Source organism: Tribolium castaneum, chromosome 8 (genome assembly GCF_031307605.1).
Source record: "Tribolium castaneum strain GA2 chromosome 8, icTriCast1.1, whole genome shotgun sequence".
NCBI lineage: Eukaryota > Metazoa > Arthropoda > Insecta > Coleoptera > Tenebrionidae > Tribolium > Tribolium castaneum.
The window spans coordinates 11,026,598-11,044,476 of NC_087401.1; the positions used below are offsets into that span (position 1 = coordinate 11,026,598).

The 17,879-nt window shown below is 31.5% G+C and overlaps 1 protein-coding gene across 1 annotated transcript; it reads right to left on the reverse strand.

Annotated features, from left to right (window-relative positions):
- Positions 1-3,614: 3,614 nt before the first annotated feature.
- Positions 3,615-15,049, reverse strand: LOC660187 (fatty acyl-CoA reductase wat). The gene is made up of 8 exons (XM_966441.5): positions 14,909-15,049; positions 11,704-11,961; positions 7,982-8,230; positions 4,829-4,974; positions 4,626-4,735; positions 4,285-4,578; positions 4,055-4,235; positions 3,615-4,002 (listed from the first exon to the last, which is right to left on the reverse strand). Exons 2-8 carry the CDS (start codon positions 11,956-11,958, stop codon positions 3,657-3,659), a joined length of 1,581 nt encoding a protein of 526 aa, XP_971534.2. The 5' UTR covers positions 11,959-11,961; positions 14,909-15,049; the 3' UTR covers positions 3,615-3,656.
- Positions 15,050-17,879: the final 2,830 nt, after the last annotated feature.

Consider the following 17,879-nt stretch of genomic DNA (forward strand, 5'->3'; position numbering starts at 1 on the left):
TACGTTCGAGACACAATTTCGGACTTGGCGATTCGAAAAGTTGAGGTTCGAACCCCGCTCCGGCCAATTTTTTTTACTTTTTTTTTTTGGTAATTTGAGACAAAGTAGCCCACAGTCTCAACAAGTTTCTAAATTAGAACTTTTTTACGAAATATTTCAGAATAAGTTCGAGATCGAACCCACATTTATCAGACTTTTTTCTGATTACGTATTAATTTTTTTATTTTTATTGTCTTAATTTATGTTTTTGTTTGGGTGCGATTGACACGTTTTGACCGAATTTAACGTTCGAGACACAATTTCGGACTTGGCGACTCGAAAAGTTGAGGTTCGAACCCCGCTCCGGCCAACTTTTTTTACTTTTTTTTGGTGATTTGAGACAAAGTAGCCCACAGTCTCAACAAGTTTCTAAATTAGAACTTTTTTACGAAATATTTGAGAATAAGTTTGAGATCGAATCCACATTTATCAGACTTTTTTCTGATTACGTATTAATTTTTTTTTATTGTCTTAATTTATGTTTTTGTTTGGGTGCGATTGACACGTTTTGACCGAATTTAACGTTCGAGACACAATTTCGGACTTGGCGACTCGAAAAGTTGCGGTTCGAACCCCGCTCCGGCCAACTTTTTTTACTTTTTTTTTGGTGATTTGAGACAAAGTAGCTCACAGTCTCAACAAGTTTCTAAATTAGAACTTTTTTACGAAATATTTGAGAATAAGTTTGAGATCGAACCCACATTTATCAGACTTTTTTCTGATTACGTATTAATTTTTTTTATTGTCTTAATTTATGTTTTTGTTTGGGTGCGATTGACACGTTTTGACCGAATTTAACGTTCGAAACACAATTTCGGACTTGGCGACTCGAAAAGTTGAGGTTCGAACTCTGCTCCGGCCACTTTTTTTTTAATTTTTTTGGTGATTTAAGTCAAAGAGCCTACAGTCTCAACAACAAGCTTTCAAATTAGAACTTTTTTACTAAATATTTGAGAATAAGTTGGAGATTGAACACACATTTATCAGACTTGTTTCTGATTACGTTAGATTTTTTATATTTTTATTGCCTTAATTTATGTTTTGTTTGGGTGCATTTGACACGTTTTGTCTGGAATAGACGTTCAAAAAGCAATTTCGGACTTGGCGACTCGAAAAGTTGGGGTTCGAATCCGGCTTCGGCCAATTTTTTTTTCACATTTTTTTTTGTGAATTGGGACAAAAGTTGCCTACAGCCTCAACAAGTCGGAGTACACTTCTGAATTAGAATTTTTTTACAAAAAATTTTAGGACAAGTTGTGGTTCGAACCCTCTTCTAGCAGACTTTTTACTGATTTTGGATTATTTTTTTTATTTTTATTGCCTTAATTTATGTTTTTGTTTGGGTGCGATTGACACGTTTTGACCGGAATTGATTTTCAAAAACCAATTTCGGACTTGGCGACTCGAAAGCTAGGGTTCGAGTCCGGGTCCAGACAACTTTTTTTTTCACATTTTTTGGTGAATTGGGACAAACTAGCCCATAGCCACAACAAGCCGGAATACACCTCCGAGTTAGTATTTTTTTACAAAAAAAATGAGAAAAAATTGGAGTTCGAGCACACTTCTATCAGTTTTTTCCTCTGATTTTGGATTTTTTTATTTTTGTTGTTCTAATTTATGTTTTTATTCGGGTGTAATTGACACGTTTTGACCAAAATTGACGTTCAAATACCAATTTCAGACTTAGCGACTCAAAAAGCTTAGGTTCGAACCCCACCCCGGCCAACTTTTTTTTTACTTTTTTTTTGTGAATTGTGACAAAAGTAGCCTAGAGCTTCAATAAGCCAGAGTAGACTTTTAAATTAGAATGTATTTTACAAAAAAAAAATAAAGAAAGAAAGGCTGGGATTGGAATTCACTTATAGCAGACTTTTTCGGTCGCAAATTAGAACCAATTTTGGACATTGCGATTCGAAAAGTTGGAGTTCAAACTCGGCTTCAGCCGACTGTTTTTTCACACTTTTTTCGGCGATTTAAGACTTCAGGATTAAATCATTTTTTTATGAACAAAATAATATATATTTGTTATATGTATACAAATTTACCATTTCATTTTGTTAGTTCAAATTTATATTTAATTTTGTAGGTACACAGAGTGAAAAACAAAACACTTCCGGGTCATATCATTTGTTTTCAATTTTTTTCTTTTTTCTATGAAACACGAACAAAACAATGGTTTCATTATTCAAATTTCAATCTAATTTGCTTTGTTGGTTTCAGGATTTATTTAATGTATTTGTGGTTTAAAATACAGACTGCACTAAAAGTAATTTAAAAGATGTCAGCCTTAAACCGACAAATTTTTTTCTAATGCTTTTCTAACAGATTGCAACAAAAGTAACTCAATGATTTAAGAAATAGATTAATTTTTGTCTTTTTTTTGTGAAAAATCATTAAATTTTTAATTTGTGTTTTTGTTTGATTGAAATGGATTTTGAGACCTAGCGATTTAAAAAGTTGGGGTTAGAAACCAGCTCGGGCTCACACTTTTTTTTCTGTTTAAAATAGAAAAAATCGAAGTATGGTTCTGAATTGGATCATTTTTTTCAATGATAAATGAGCAAAAACAATAGTTTTGTTATCCAAATTAGTTCGTCAAATTTCCGCTTTCTCTTCAATTTTCAATGATGTAATTTTTATTAGCTTTGTATTTTTAATTGTCTCAGTCTAATAAATTTCAGAGTAAATCAGATTTAAACTCAAAATAAAAAGTTTTAAAGAGTCTTAAATCTTGGGTGCGCTCCTGGGTGAGATTAACATTTTTATCTTTTTGAATTTTATTTTTTTATTATTTCAATATCACTTTCGTTTACTTAAACATTGATAATGATAATAGCTTTAGAACTATTACTTTGTTTGATTGTCAAGGCTTATGTACTTTTGTGTTATTTATTTTATTAACTTTTTGTTCTTTTATGTTTTTTTTTCTTATTCATATATCGGCTTTAGACACAGAAGCTCCAAGTTAATAGTTTATAGTTTTTTTTGCCACTTCACTTTATTTGCTCCCTTACTTCTTTCTTTTAATTTTTGGTGCAATTTTTTAATCTTGATAATTGTTTTTTAGACAACCAATCACCATTTATGGTTTGTTTTAATTGAATTTAGTTATTTTAAATGAAATATTGGTTATAAACGAAATAATAACATACTTTTGCATAGGATAATAAGTGTTAATATCCGCTGTAATAACAGCATAATAACATAAAATTATAAAACACGGTGATAAAGAAAATTGATTGGCTAATAATTACGAACGTAAATCATGTAGGCCTCGATTCCTTTCTATTTTTGTTTTTTTAATGCAAAAGTTGCAAAAATGAAATCTGTTTATAAAAAAAAAAAATTGGAAAATTGCTCATAATCAATTTAAATAAATAATTTTTATATTTTGTTTTGGATAATTAAAAATTTGTAGGTGTAGATAGTGAACACACTATACAATTATTTTTGTAGGTAGGCAACACATTTAATCGTACACCAAAATAGTTTTCTGTAATTATAGCTTACTAACTTACCGATAATGTAATTGCGTCAACTTCTGATTTGCTTTGATGTTTAAATAAATGAAACAATTTTTTATAGACAAATAAATTTATTTAATCACATACACCTTCTTAAAACAACAAACCCAACAAGAACATTAAAAATTTATAAAAACCAAAGAACAAAATCGCCATTACGACATAATGCAACACCATTAACTTATAATATTTCACAGTCCCTTGAGGCAAAGTCGTTAAAGGGTCTTTAAGGAGATAGGCCCTCGTTCCTCTAACATACGTATAAAAATAGGAATCCCAGTTGAAGTTCTTCATACTGAACTCAAACATTTCCCTATCACGTTTCCCCATTTTCTTCCAAAGCGATTGGACGTTCGCATTTGTGAATTTCCATTCGCGCGAACTGAAGTAACTTATAACATCGGCGAATTTGTTGATTTTCTGGTAACCTTTCACCAGCCTAAAACCACAACATTAGAATGACTTTTTTACGTTTTGTCGTAAACCATTACATGGGTTTTTTGCCCAAACAGACGGCAATAAAATCGACCAAATACGCCGGGATTGTGTGAAGAAAGAACACAGCGATTAAATGGTGGATTCGCGACGATCGCAGGGCGAAAAAGTAATGCCAGACGAGTAAGGGACTAGGCACTTGCTTTGCGTGTTTCTCGGCCAGTTTCGTGTAAATATCTGCAAAAAACACTTACATCCCTTGACTTGTAACAAGTAAAATACTTACCCCACGTAATCCCGGCTTCAGGCGAACTGACAAAATTATAAACTGGAACCTCTTCCTCAAACTGATTTTTCCCGTTTTTCTCCCGATTTTCGTTAATTGACTTGGCCGAAGCGATGTCCCAGGCCGATGCTATGGCACAGTTGACTACAAAATCGGCCGGTACCATTTCAGCCCCATTTTCGATTTTCCCGTGGAGGCTCCGCAAAACCCCCAAGGCAGCCCCCACAAGCACCCCCGTGGCCCCGTACAAATTATCAATCCATCCAGCCACCGGTTCCTTGACCGATGCAATAACTAAATTTCACTGTAGTATTGTTAAGGGGGCGGTAAATGCAACTTACCAATCGAGGGCCGGAAGACGGCAATTGGCAGTGTTTTGCCTTCTGTTTTTATAACATCTTCGGCCACGGCTTTGGTGAAGACGTAAGTGTTGGGGTAATCACCCATGATTCTGGCAAGAGGGGCGGTAAGTAAGGTACAGTCACGATCAAAAAGAATGGCAGTGGTGTCATTCTTTTTGATCGTGACTGTACATGGTACTCACATCGGGGTGATTTTGTCGAGCTTGTCGTCGTCCAGGGCGTCCAAGAGGGAGAGGAGTTTCCGGCCTGTGATTGGAGGCGGGTAGAATTCCTCCCGGATTTCGCTCCGGATGCAGTTCGAGAAGGCGGTGGAGACGTAAATCATCGCCTTAAAGAGAAATTTTGCACCCTTAAAAATAGTGCGATTTTTTCGAGTGGTGAAAGTGGGTTTGATTAAAGCCGGCTCGATTATCTAATAGACAAGGTTATTTTTATGGAGATGAAATTTATTCAATGTAGCACACGTAAAAAAGAGAAAGTTAATATTAGATAGATATGTAACGAAGCGGTTTAGGTATTTGGTGATGGTTTCCCGAACTTGTTTCGTTTTTGATTTCGTGAGTAATTTTTTTGTCGTTATGCGATAACACAAATTAAGGCAAAGTCGGATTTAAAGATTCTCAAGATTTTCACTTTGTTTCCTCATGCATGAAGCCTCTCCCTTTATTAATTGCCTATCGTGGTTTTTATGAATGGAGGTATCTCGGAATTTTTCATACTTTCTCGGATTTTGCAACGATTTCCTCACGATTGATTTTCATGCGAGTTGGCTCAAAAATCGGCAAAAAAGCGAACTTTGGACAGACACTAAAAAACACAACAAAAGATGACGGTAACGATGTTTCTTGCAAAGTTGAAGGACGTTGTTACAATTTAATTTGCGTACAGATTGAATCTTGATTATTTTTCATCTCAAAGGACTAGAAACTGAGTTTGAATTTTTCTGCTGTTGGGGACATTTCGTGACACACCCGATACATTATAATTATTAATTATTAAAAATAAAAACAAGAATTTTAAAATATTACGATAGTCCTATCTGTATGTGTTTTATTTTTTTTGATAAATGTTCACGTTGGCCTCGCTTATTTGTACGCGTATACATAAACAAATGCAAATAGTTTTTGTTTCGTATGGAAAAGATTTTATAGTTTTGACGTGTCTAAAAATAGGTATTTTCTGCCCTCGGACAAAAAACTTATAAGCAAAAGTTTTCCATGATTGCTTTGGCAAACAAACAATTAAAGTAATCCGGGCCTGGAAGTAAAATGAAACTACTCTTTCATAATAAGTTTCTGAATTCATTTAGAGTTATAAATAAAAACTACCAAAATCACTCTTCATTCAGGACTGAATTCATTAAATTTAAATAATGAATTTTTTAATAAAATACTTTACATATTTCTCTAAGCATGTGATTTTTTTTCAGAATTTTTCTACAATTCCTTACAATAAAAAATAAATAGTTACCCAATTTTATGTATTTTTGGCATAAAACAACATAATTCTTTTAGAATAACATATGAAATGATAATTTTGTGCAACGACTTTATCATTCAATTAGTTAGTTGATTAATTTTGATTACTTATAGGAAAAAATGTAGAAAATTTTTAATAAATAGCAAACGCTGATTTTTGTGCGCCTATTTCTATTAGTATTTGAGATATAGTAAAAAATACTTTTAATAGCCCCACCCTGTACAAGTATATTACATTTTTTTAAGTTTTACTCAGTCGATTTTCCAACCAAAAACCCGATTGTTTGTTCAAGATAATCAAAAATTAACAAAAAAATTACAAAATTTTACTAATGCTGAAAGTGTGATATATATTACATATAAGTAATATTATTCAAAATAATCAAAAATGAACAAAAAAAAAACAAAATTATGCTATTTTCTCGATCTGAAAGTTAAATATTTTGAAAATAAATATATTTTTTTAGTTATAGGCTTTTAAAAACGCAATTATTTTGCGCAAATTCTTGAAAATAAATAAAAAAATCAACAAAGTGTTTTTTGTGTATTTGTAACATTTATGGACGTTTTTTTTTTGGTTCGTCAAAACTATTTAAAAAAACGCCAAATTGTAACAGGAATTATGCTATTTTTTCCTTTTTTAAGCGATAATTTTTTACGATTTAAGTTTTTGTATTAATAAATGTTTCAATATTTTTAATTTTTAATAATGAATGATAATTTTAAGTAATTAATATTTCGTAAGGGTACTGCAAAAAGTAATCCAGTCTTTTAATTTTTATTTTTATTAAGCCTTTTTACAGATTGTTTAGAATATGTTTTGTGCAGCACTTGACACTAATGAATTGTACAATGTGTTTTTAAATGTTTGTCATCTAGTTAACTTCAAATTGGTTTACATGTAAAAAAAATTGTGCCGCTCTGCTCAATTGAATTCTCTGTCAATAAATGTTAAAACTGTCACAAAATTCACAAATTGTCAATCAATTAATTTTAAAAATTTCGTTAACATACAAGAAAACACTTTTATTGTCGAAGCTTATTTTCGAATTAGAGATTTACTAAATGGGGAATTGCAATATTCGGTGTCATTAATTCTATAAAGCGGCATTTTTGATTTTACATGGGAAATTCACAGACGACTAGATGAGAATCATTTAAAAACACATTGTATAATTAATGCTGATCATAAAGAATTGTAGAAGAAATCTAAAAAAATTCACATGCACAGAGCAGACGTTGATTTTTGTCTAATTATTAGTTTTAGAAATACAGAAAAAAACTATTTTTAGCAGACTCATCCTGTATAAGACTGGTCGTAATGCCAAGTGTGAATTCCCCTCTTTGTATTAATATAATTTGGAGACGAAATACGTCATCAGTTTTACCAACCATGAATCAGCACTCACAGCCTCCCTAATTACGTAGTTTTTTCTTGGTGTTACGAACCAGAGCAAGGTTCAAAATCAAAAATCCAATTTTAGTAATTTTGCGCAATAATTAATGTAAATTCCTCTTTTGTTTTATGTGTTTTACCGTTGTCGTGTTTTTCCAACTAATCAAAAATTGCGCAATTTGATTTACACAATCGATAGAACCTGTTCACAATAACTTTCATTTTCCGAACGTACATCCCAATCATCCGAATTTTCATCGAAATAATTGAGATAATATCGATGTAAACAAACAAACTTCCGTGTGTTGGACTGATTTTTTCGCCCTGGGCACGTGTTGTAAACAAGTTTTTTGCACGCTTTGACGCAAACCACGGGATTCTCGCATATTGTTGTTTTTTTCCGATGGCCTCGCACATCCAGCCATTGACCGAGATTCCGGACTTTCTTCTTCCTTCCTTACCTTTAAATTCTTCATTTGTTTGGCCATTTGGATAAGGTCTATAACTGCACGGACGTTGATATGCGTTGCCGTACGGATTTTTTCGTCGAAACGCACCGTCGCAGCACAGTGGATTATGCAGTTTGTTTCGTTGATTAGTTTTGCGCGGTCTTCGTCGTTTAAACCCAAGTCAGGAAGGGAGCAGTCGCCGTTGATGAAGACGACCTTTGACCCGAAATTCGGGTTTTTGCGCTTGAGCGGCTCCATATTCTGAAAGGAAAAGGTCACAGCTACAGAAAATTTCAAAATTTTAGGCCAGTAATAAGCGGGATTTTTTTTCTAAAAAGTTAACATGTCTTTGCTACGGATATCTAAAGGTTAGGATATGAAACGACGTACATATCAAACGTTCCCGTCTTCAGTAGTTCCGTTGATATCGCCAGAGAGCGCAGTTGTTCCATTACTATCTAAGTTTTCAGAAAGAAATGGTTGTGTATGTATAACGGTTAACACAGCAAACGAAACAAAAATACAGGCAGATAGAGCATTAAATTCTCAATAGTAAGAGATAAAAATAATGCAAAAATTTTATAGTAAACTATATTTAAAAAAAATCAAACTTTTACCAATTTGCACTCTGCCACATATTTTTCAAAACGCTGCGAATGCGGTGACATTTACAAGAAAAATGTTAGGAAGAAAGTGGTAGAGAATTAAATTTCCTACAAAAAAGTCCGCGAGACCATATTCCTATCTTCAACCATTTAGGCCCTACAATCATTCAAAGACGCTCAAGCGAAGGATTTGCTTCATTTTGCCGGTGGTTAAGTATTGGAATGTTAATTTATACCTAAACCGTTGAAGATAAAAATATGGTGTCGCGGACTTTTTTGTAGAAAATTTTATTCCCTACAACTTTGTTCCTTACACTTTTTTTGGATCTTCAATCGTATTCGCTGCGTTCGCAAAAATATAAAGTGGAACGCAACTTTATAATTTTGAGCGATTATTTTTTGGGCACCGTCGCATATTTACCAAAACGCTGTGAATACGGTTGAAGATACAAAAAATGTGTAAGGAGCAAAGTTGTACAGAATTAAATTTCCTATAAAAAAGTCTGCGACACCATATTTCTATCTTCCACAGTTTAGGTATAAATTAACTTTCCCTTACTTGACCACCGGTAAAATAAAAGAATCCGTCGCTTGAGCGTCTTTAACCGTTTTTGGGGCCTAAACCATTGAAGATAAAGATATAGTCTCGCGGAGTTTTTTAAATAAAATTTAATTCTCTACAACTTTCTTCTTAACGTCTTTTTTATATCTTTAACCGTATTTGCAGCGTTTTGAAAAATACAGGACGATGCACAAATTCTAGATTTTAAATATATTTTTTGTGATGTTTTCATAAAAATTTTGGTCATCAGTTTCTCTCAATCTGTTAAGAATGCAAAGTTTAACATTTCTGCAAATTAGTGAAATGGTTAAATTTAAATTAAGTTAAACGATCTGACGCCGAAACGGTATATCGCTCAAAGCGCCCTCATTTTTACTTTACCGTACTATTTTTTCGGGTTCAAAAGGTACTACTACTTTGTATCTCGTTTCGTCTCCTAATTTGTAGTTCTCCGTAGTCACATTTTCACATTTTATTATTTGTTATTTATTTTACAAAAAAATACAGGAGCCAAATTAATTCCAAATTGAATGGTCTTTCAAATTCTAGTAATACCAAAGCCACACTAATTTGTGATACAAAGTTATGAAACAATATTTATGTCAAGGGGGCCCTCATAGCCCCCTTTCACATCGTTCTACAACTTCACAATTTGCACTCTTAAATAATTATAAAAAAAACGACTGTGTGCCAAATTTTATAAAAATTTGGAAAAATATTTTTAAAGGGCAACGTTTTTCGAAAAAAAAATATAGATACGGATTAAATTATTGACACCACCCTGTATAATCAAAAATTCCAATTTTCGTGTATGTGACTCATTCTTGCGGATATAAGAAGTGCCAAAATGAAGTTTCACTTCAGTTAAACGGCAAAATAAAATGCCTGTAATTACGTCTAATACGAATATAATTATTCCAACAATTTGAGTAATAACTACAAGAAAATACAAAACGTAATAGTAATTTATAATTATTTCATCAAATGTTTGCAGTGTGTTTTATTGTCTTTTATCTAATTAGCCAAGTCGGACAAGTTAATAATAATCTTGACCGCAACAAAAACGTTTCGAAAAAGCCAACGAAACGTAATTAAGTGTAATTGAAATTACAACATGCTTTTTAATTGTTTTTAATTACACAAAAAGTAATTTAATTAGTTTGGTAAAACGTGACATGTTACACAGATATAACATTGTTTCCTATCGTTTTTCAAATTTATTTTAATTATGTAATAAAGTCATTGACACACACGCGACTTTGCAAGGAAACAAATTAATAAAATTACAATTTAATACAAATTAAGATGTTTACGTGGAAAATTGCAAAAACAATTATGACCGCAGTGATGTCATGAATGCTTGGCTCATTTTACGATTTTATTCGAATTGGAGAAATATATTGATGACTGAAATTTCATATTAGTACAATCCGGATTTTGGAAAAGTCGGGTTTTTCCCCCGACTCATAAATTATTCATTAATAAAAAATTTTCTTGCAAGATAGTAAAACAGACGACGATATATTTAGACATCATTAGCATTAAAAACCGATGACATTTGTCTATTGTTTCAATTTTTTCGACGTGAAATGACGACAGTAACTTATTTACGCAATTATTTACTAGAAATTTGAGGAAATTAATGACTGGGCGTTTGGAAAAATTTCGCAAGTGCTGTTTTTGCTCACTCGACATTGTTATTAATTACGATTTTCTCGTTTAATTGGCTTCCTTTCCTGAAAAGTGGACTTTTTTTTATCAAATTAGGGGAATATTTATTGCGAGTAATTACAGCTCGTTTGCGAAGGTTTAAAGCACAAGGTAAAATCTACAAACAATTGGAAAAGTGGAAAAATCGCCAAAATAAATAAATAGTAATTAGGTAACGAAATCAGTGTCAATGTCTCCACCATCACTTCCGTTGTGATTGCATTGTTTCAAAATTGAAAATCACCGACTCAAGGTTGCACCAACTAATTTGTGCAACTCTTAGTTTTTTCTCCTCGTGATGAAACAAGGAAGATGTTCTTCGATCTTCACACGAGTGATAAAATCGCCGATTGAAAGTTTGGGTCACACAAGTTCAGTTGCTAATTAAGCGAAGATTTTGGAATGGTAATTAGGTTTTTGTTAATTACGTAATGAAATGACGAGGAAATCGTCAGTTGGGATCTTATAGTCATAGTTGGCCGCTTTCGAATCATGCCAACGTGATATGGCAAGCTGTAATCAATATAATCATTACCATTATTGTAATGGTTCACACATGTTCATGAAAAATTCACAAATGATGCTAATTCGCTTCCTTGTTGTGACAACAACAAGGTGCTTCGCGAAAACCGGTGGTCTACTTTGAGTGCAAAATAGCGGGAGATTTAAACGTGGCGTCAGTTGACATTTACAATCTTACAGCAACTAGATTTCTCCCAAAACGTCACCACCGCCTTTAAATTATTAATTTTGTTATTAATTAGCAACTTTCACGTTTTGTATTCCGATTCCACCGAACTAATTTCATAATTTTTGTAAGTTTCCATCCACCAAAAATTCGCATTTATAATTTTTACCGGTCCGTCGAAAATCTCGTCGAATCTGGTCTGTATGTCTTTCCCTTTTTTCGGCCTGATCATGACGTAGATTTTCCGCACGTCGTAGCAGTCCCTCAGCAGTTTTTCCAGGCACATTTTCCCCAAAAATCCGGTGGCTCCGGTGAGGAAAACCGTCGAATCGGCGTAGAATCGCGCAATTTCACTGGATTCTTCCGGGAGGACCATGTCGGCGGCGGTGATGTCGCCGCCCTCGCGTTCGATTGTTTCGTACATTTTCTGAAAAAAACAGGAAATTTATTCGTTGCGCATTTGACTTACAAAATGTGCGTAATAAACGGAATAATGTGGGTCGCTGATTTGCATTTTTAATCCGAGTTCAAGGATCGTTAATCGAATTTCATCTTGTTATACAATTCAATATTGGTTTAGGGGAGATTTTTTGCCCTTCATTGATGAGTCAATGACGTGATTTTTCTCAATGGAAAGTCCACTTAAAGTTTTCTGTGGAATTGCCCGTTATGTCAATATTCCTCTGATTGATTTTTACAGTAGTTGAAAACGATTGTCACTAAATAAATATGCAACGTGTGTTTGTGTGTGCTTGCAATTAAGTTGTTTAAATTTATGTACACAATTATACAATTTTTTTAATTATTGTGTTTAAATGTGTATAAAGGTTTCATAATTCATGAAATAATGTGGATTTTTTTTAAATTCTTCACGATTTTTGACGAAAAAATCGCGATTTATATGCTATTTTTCAACTTTTTCTCAAAAATAATCAGATTAAGGAACCAAACATTATGGACCGGTTTATAGAAAGCTTCATTAAATTTTAATACGTTGTTAAGTTAACAACGCCAATAATAGACCAATCAAACTGCTTCAATTTGATCACGTGATCAGTTAATCACGCATTTAATTGCAGATTAAATTAATGACGAACAAAATGTGAATTGCTCTCAATATATTTACATCTTGTTCTGCACAATCAAAAACACAAAACAAGTAAAGGCTGAATGTAGATTAAATAAATTATGAAAAAAAAATCGAATAAATTTAGATTACGTAGATTAGGATGTTTGGAGTAGAAATAAAATGTGAAGCTTGTCAATTTTTATACTAAGGACTGTTATGACAAAAAAGTGTTTAGTAGTATTTATCTTAATAAAAAAAGATATTTCACTAAAAAGATACACAATTTATTATAACTGTAGCTTTTGAAAAAACAAAAACTACAAATGAAAATTTAATAAAGATTAAACAGATTTTTTTTTAAAGAATTATATACAATATTTTTGTAATTTTTCAAAATATAACTCTCTTTTATTTTTTTGACAGTGAAACCTTTATAACTCGAACTAATTATTATTGTATTCTCCACATTATCGAGTTTTTGGATTAATGAACTTTTTTTTAATTAAAATTTATTATTGAAATTGTGTATGAATTTTATGTATTTTTATTAAATAATACATAAGAAAATATATAGGGTATGCCTGTTAAAAGTACCTTATACAAGATGAGTCTTCTAAAAGTATAGTTTTTTCTATTTCAAAAACTAATAAACACATACAAATAATAATAATAAGAATAAAATAATCATGCTTAAGTAGAAAAAAAAAATAAACGTGATAAACAAAATGAAAACAACATAAGAAAAAATGATAAGAATGAAAAAAAAAACAAATCGGCGTTTGCTTCTAAATAATATTTTATATTTTTTATACATTTATATGTATCTGTTTTTTATTCAAAATTTTTCTTCAGTTCCTTATAATCAAAATTAATTAATTAAAAATCGGTAAGTAATAATAAAATGGCGCTAGTCCGAAAACTTAATTAATTGCCTAAATGAAAATTAAAAACAAAAGTAATTTTGCGTAGCTAGCACAATTTATTTATGAATTTTTTACTTGTATTTAATATTTTTAATTAATTAACATTTGTCATAACAAACTGGAAAAATTCTGAAAATCTTACATGATGTTTAGAAAAGAATAAAATGTGAAATAATTGTTGTAATAGAAAATACTTTTAGCAGACTCACAAAATTAATAATTTTCTTCATAATAACAGAGTTACAAAGGTTCGGGTTAAGTAGGTTTTACTGTAAATATTGATGAATCCAAATGTGAATTTGGAAAATATATAGGGTGATCCTGCTAAAAGTACCTTATACAAGGTGAGTCTCTTAAAGTATTTTTCTCTATTTTAAAAACTAATTAACACACTAATAATAATAATAATAATAATAATAATAATAATAATAATAATAATAATAATAATAATAATAATATAATAGTTAATAGTCTTTATTATGGGCGAAGTTTAGATCCAAAACTACTCCAACTTAACCCAATACAAAAAAATATACAAGCAGAATAAAATAATTACAGTCATGCTTAAATAGGAAAAAAAAAGAATAAACGTGATAAACAAAATGAAAACAAGGCAAGAAAAAAATAATAAGAATAAAAAAAAACAAATCAGCGACTGCTATTTTATACTATATATTTATATTTTATTTTTTATACATTTATATGTATCTATTTTTTTTTAATTTTTCTACAGTTCCTTATAATCAAGATTAATTAATTAAAAATCGGTAAGTAATAATAAAATGGCGCTAGCCCCAAAACTTAATTAATTGCCTAAATGAAAATTAAAAACAAACGTAATTTTGCGTAGCTAGCACAATTTATTTATGAATTTTTTACTTGTGTTTAATATTTTTAATTAATTAATATTTGTCATAACGAACTGTAGAAAAATTCTGAAAATTTCACATGATGTTTAGAGAAGAATAAAATGTGAAATAATTGTTGTAATAGAAAATACTTTTAGCAGACTCACAAAATTAATAATTTTTTTCATAATAACAGAGGTTCGGGTTAAGTAGGTTTTACTGTAAATATTGATGAATCCAAATGTAAATTTTATTCAAAAGACAACATTCCAGAAAAAATGTTTTAGTTACAAATTCACAATTAATTAATTAATTGGTGTTTTGGAAATGATCCTTTTTTGAATCGGACGTTACGTCAGTGCTTACTTGATTTAGTAGGTGAGCTCTTACCGGATTATTCTATCTCCTATTTGGGTCAACTTTTACCCAACACGACCTAACACAAGTTTTTTTTTCATTGAAAAAAAATTACATGAATTTGAGTGATTCGATTAAAAAATAGTTTGATTTAAAAAAATGAAAATAGTTATGTACCTTTCAAATGGTTTGTGATTGTGGTCGAACGGAACCACACAAAACCCACCACGCGCGTTCACTTTTCGATGCGTATACGTAAAGTTTATAACTGACATTGCAAGTTTGGCCCAAGAGTTCTCCACGGTAGGCTTTTGCCCCACTTCGACGTTGCTGTCTACTCATACCTATCACAAAACAATTTTCAAAACAGGAAATCTCTTCGAGCACGCCCTTGATCCGCGAATAAGAGAGAAGAGAAGGTCGCTCGGTGCGATTTTTAGACATTTGTTTGGGAAAACCCACAAGGCTTAAAAATGACACTTTTTCCATTCCTACTATTATAAAAATTACTAGAAGTGGTCAACGCCTTAACGAGTGCAACGACATTTCGACGACGTCTAGACACTAACACGAACTTTCTACCAGAAAATTTATCTTTGAGGAAGGAATTGTGAGAGGGAAAAAAGACGCTGCTTCAAGGCCAAAATTTTATTTCAAAACTAGTCCCAAAAATTTTATTCGCTGCGTTTAACACAACCACAGCGACATCTAGCCCAAGACTTGCAAATGGTTGTAGTTTACTGTACATTTTAAAGCACACTTGAGGAAAGAATAAAGGAGGTAAAACAAATAGTACGCAATTTTTAGACGTTGCATGTTTTTAATTAATTGTTTTAACAATAGGAAACCACAACCAGCAATTTTTTTTTCGAAAATTTGTAGAACCAAAACGTCTGCAAGTCGTGCTAGAATTTGTTACTGGTCTAAAGGAACCCACAGTACCACACGATTTTGGTGGTCGGGTAATCCCAAGCGCAACTCACGATCAGTTCTTTAAATTTTTCTAGAATAAAATGTTAATACAATTTTAAATATTAATCGGGGCACTTACGCCAAGTCATTGCGTTTGTTTTCGAGCCTACGTAATTGTAAATGGTAAGTGACCTGAAATCGGTTTATAAAACTTAGAAAAACGAACTGGAGGTTACTTTTGTTGCTATTTGTCACTCCTGTGACGCCGTACAAATAATCAGCTCATCCAGGGATGGGTTCCTTAGCACTTGACATTACTAGAATTTCGGGAAAGTGCCAAAAAGTGGGATTAAATTTGACTTTACCAATGGCTGGACGTATTATGGCCAGGGGGAGATTTTTCTCTTCAGATTTGACCAAATCCTCGGCTATTGTTTGGGTGAAAACGTAAATATTGGGCAATTTTGGGTCAGTGACACACTTTTGGTGCATTTTGAATTATCTTGGAGTTACGTCTTGTAAAGTTTCGTCGTCTAAAGAGTCCACAAATGAGAGTAATTTTTTTGGAGTCATTCCAGTTGGAATAAAAGCCTGAAATATTTTTTTTGTGATTTGGTCGAATCGGAGGAGTTTCTCGATTAGGATTTTTCCCAAAAAACTCGTTCCATCGAAGAGGAAAACGGTCTGGTTTTTGAAAAATTTGTTGATTTCACTCATTATCAATGTGCGAGATTACGGAAAACACGATTGAGTTCGAAAATCTCAATGCAAAGAAGTGGTTTAATGTAAATTTTTTATTTCCAAAAATAGTTAGTCATTCATTTAAAAAAAAATATTTTTCGTGGGTTCGCTCTTTTGAAATTGAACAACTTATAAAAATTAAACAGATACAAAATATAGTGACATAATTTAACTACTTAAAAGTTACTGTATTTGTTTGTTATAATAGGAATTATGAGTCGGTGTATTTTACAGAAAACGAAATTAAAACTTAACTCCGAATTAGACTAATTCGACCTTAAGTTGCCACTTAAAATGCATTGTCAAATATCAAGTTATCTAATCTCAAATTAAAATTTGACTGCAATTAAAATGTTCTGTTAACTCACCCTTAGGACCAGTTTATAGAAGCGTCATTAATTTAATTCGCAATTAAATGCGTGATTAACTGATCACGTGACCAAATTGAACAAATGTGATTGGTCCAATTCGCGTTGTTAACTTTTAACAAGGAATTAAATTTTAACACCCTATAAACCGGCCCTTAAACTTATTTTGCATTAACTAAGTAATAAATTAAATTTGCAAACAAATTCATAATCTTTTTTACTTCTTATTAAAATGTCGAAACGTCGCGACAGACTTGAAATTTTTTTATTTAAAATTAATAAATATGCATCAATTTTGGAAAATTTTAGTCTTATATCTTGTGGTGTTAATTATTTCCAATGAACCTTATTTGCAATAATGGTTAAAATTTTAATCAGGGTATTTCCATAAATGCATTGCTCTAACGTTCATGGGTATCTTTAATTGTGGTTGTAAATTTTTGAAACACTTAGGACCAGTTTAACAATTTAATCCGCAATTAAATGCGTGATTAACTGATTACATGACCAAATTAAACGATTTTGATTGTTCTATTCGCGTTGTTAATTTGTAACAACGACTTAAAATTAAGTTAATCTGCAATTAAATGCTTGAATAACTGATCACGGGACCTAAATGAACCAATTTGATTGGTCTATTTGCGTTGTTAACTTTTAACAGTGCAGTTAACTTTAATCGAGCTTTCTATAAACCAGTCCTTAACAAATACAAATGTTAATCAAATGTATTGTGTGATTAATAATTGAAACAATTAAAAGCAATTTGCAGTAGATACCTACATTTTATTGGATTACTGCATTTTTGTTTTATCTCGTTTTATGTACAATAAGTTCTGTATCTTTATGAAATGAACTACATATCAAAACGATCAATTTTTTTATTATAATTTGGTGCAGTGAGATTTTATAAGTAATAATTATTTTGATTTAAAATATTTTTTGGGCAACCGATTACAAAGTGATTTCTTCGCGGTCTAAATCGTAATGAAAATACTACACCAACAACAGTAAGAATTGATAGTTTTGTAAATTATTTATAGGGTAAAAAAATGCGGCAAAAATTAATTAAATAAAACTGTTTTGTAATTGTGACGTTATTTTATTTTGCAACAAGACCTTTTACTTTA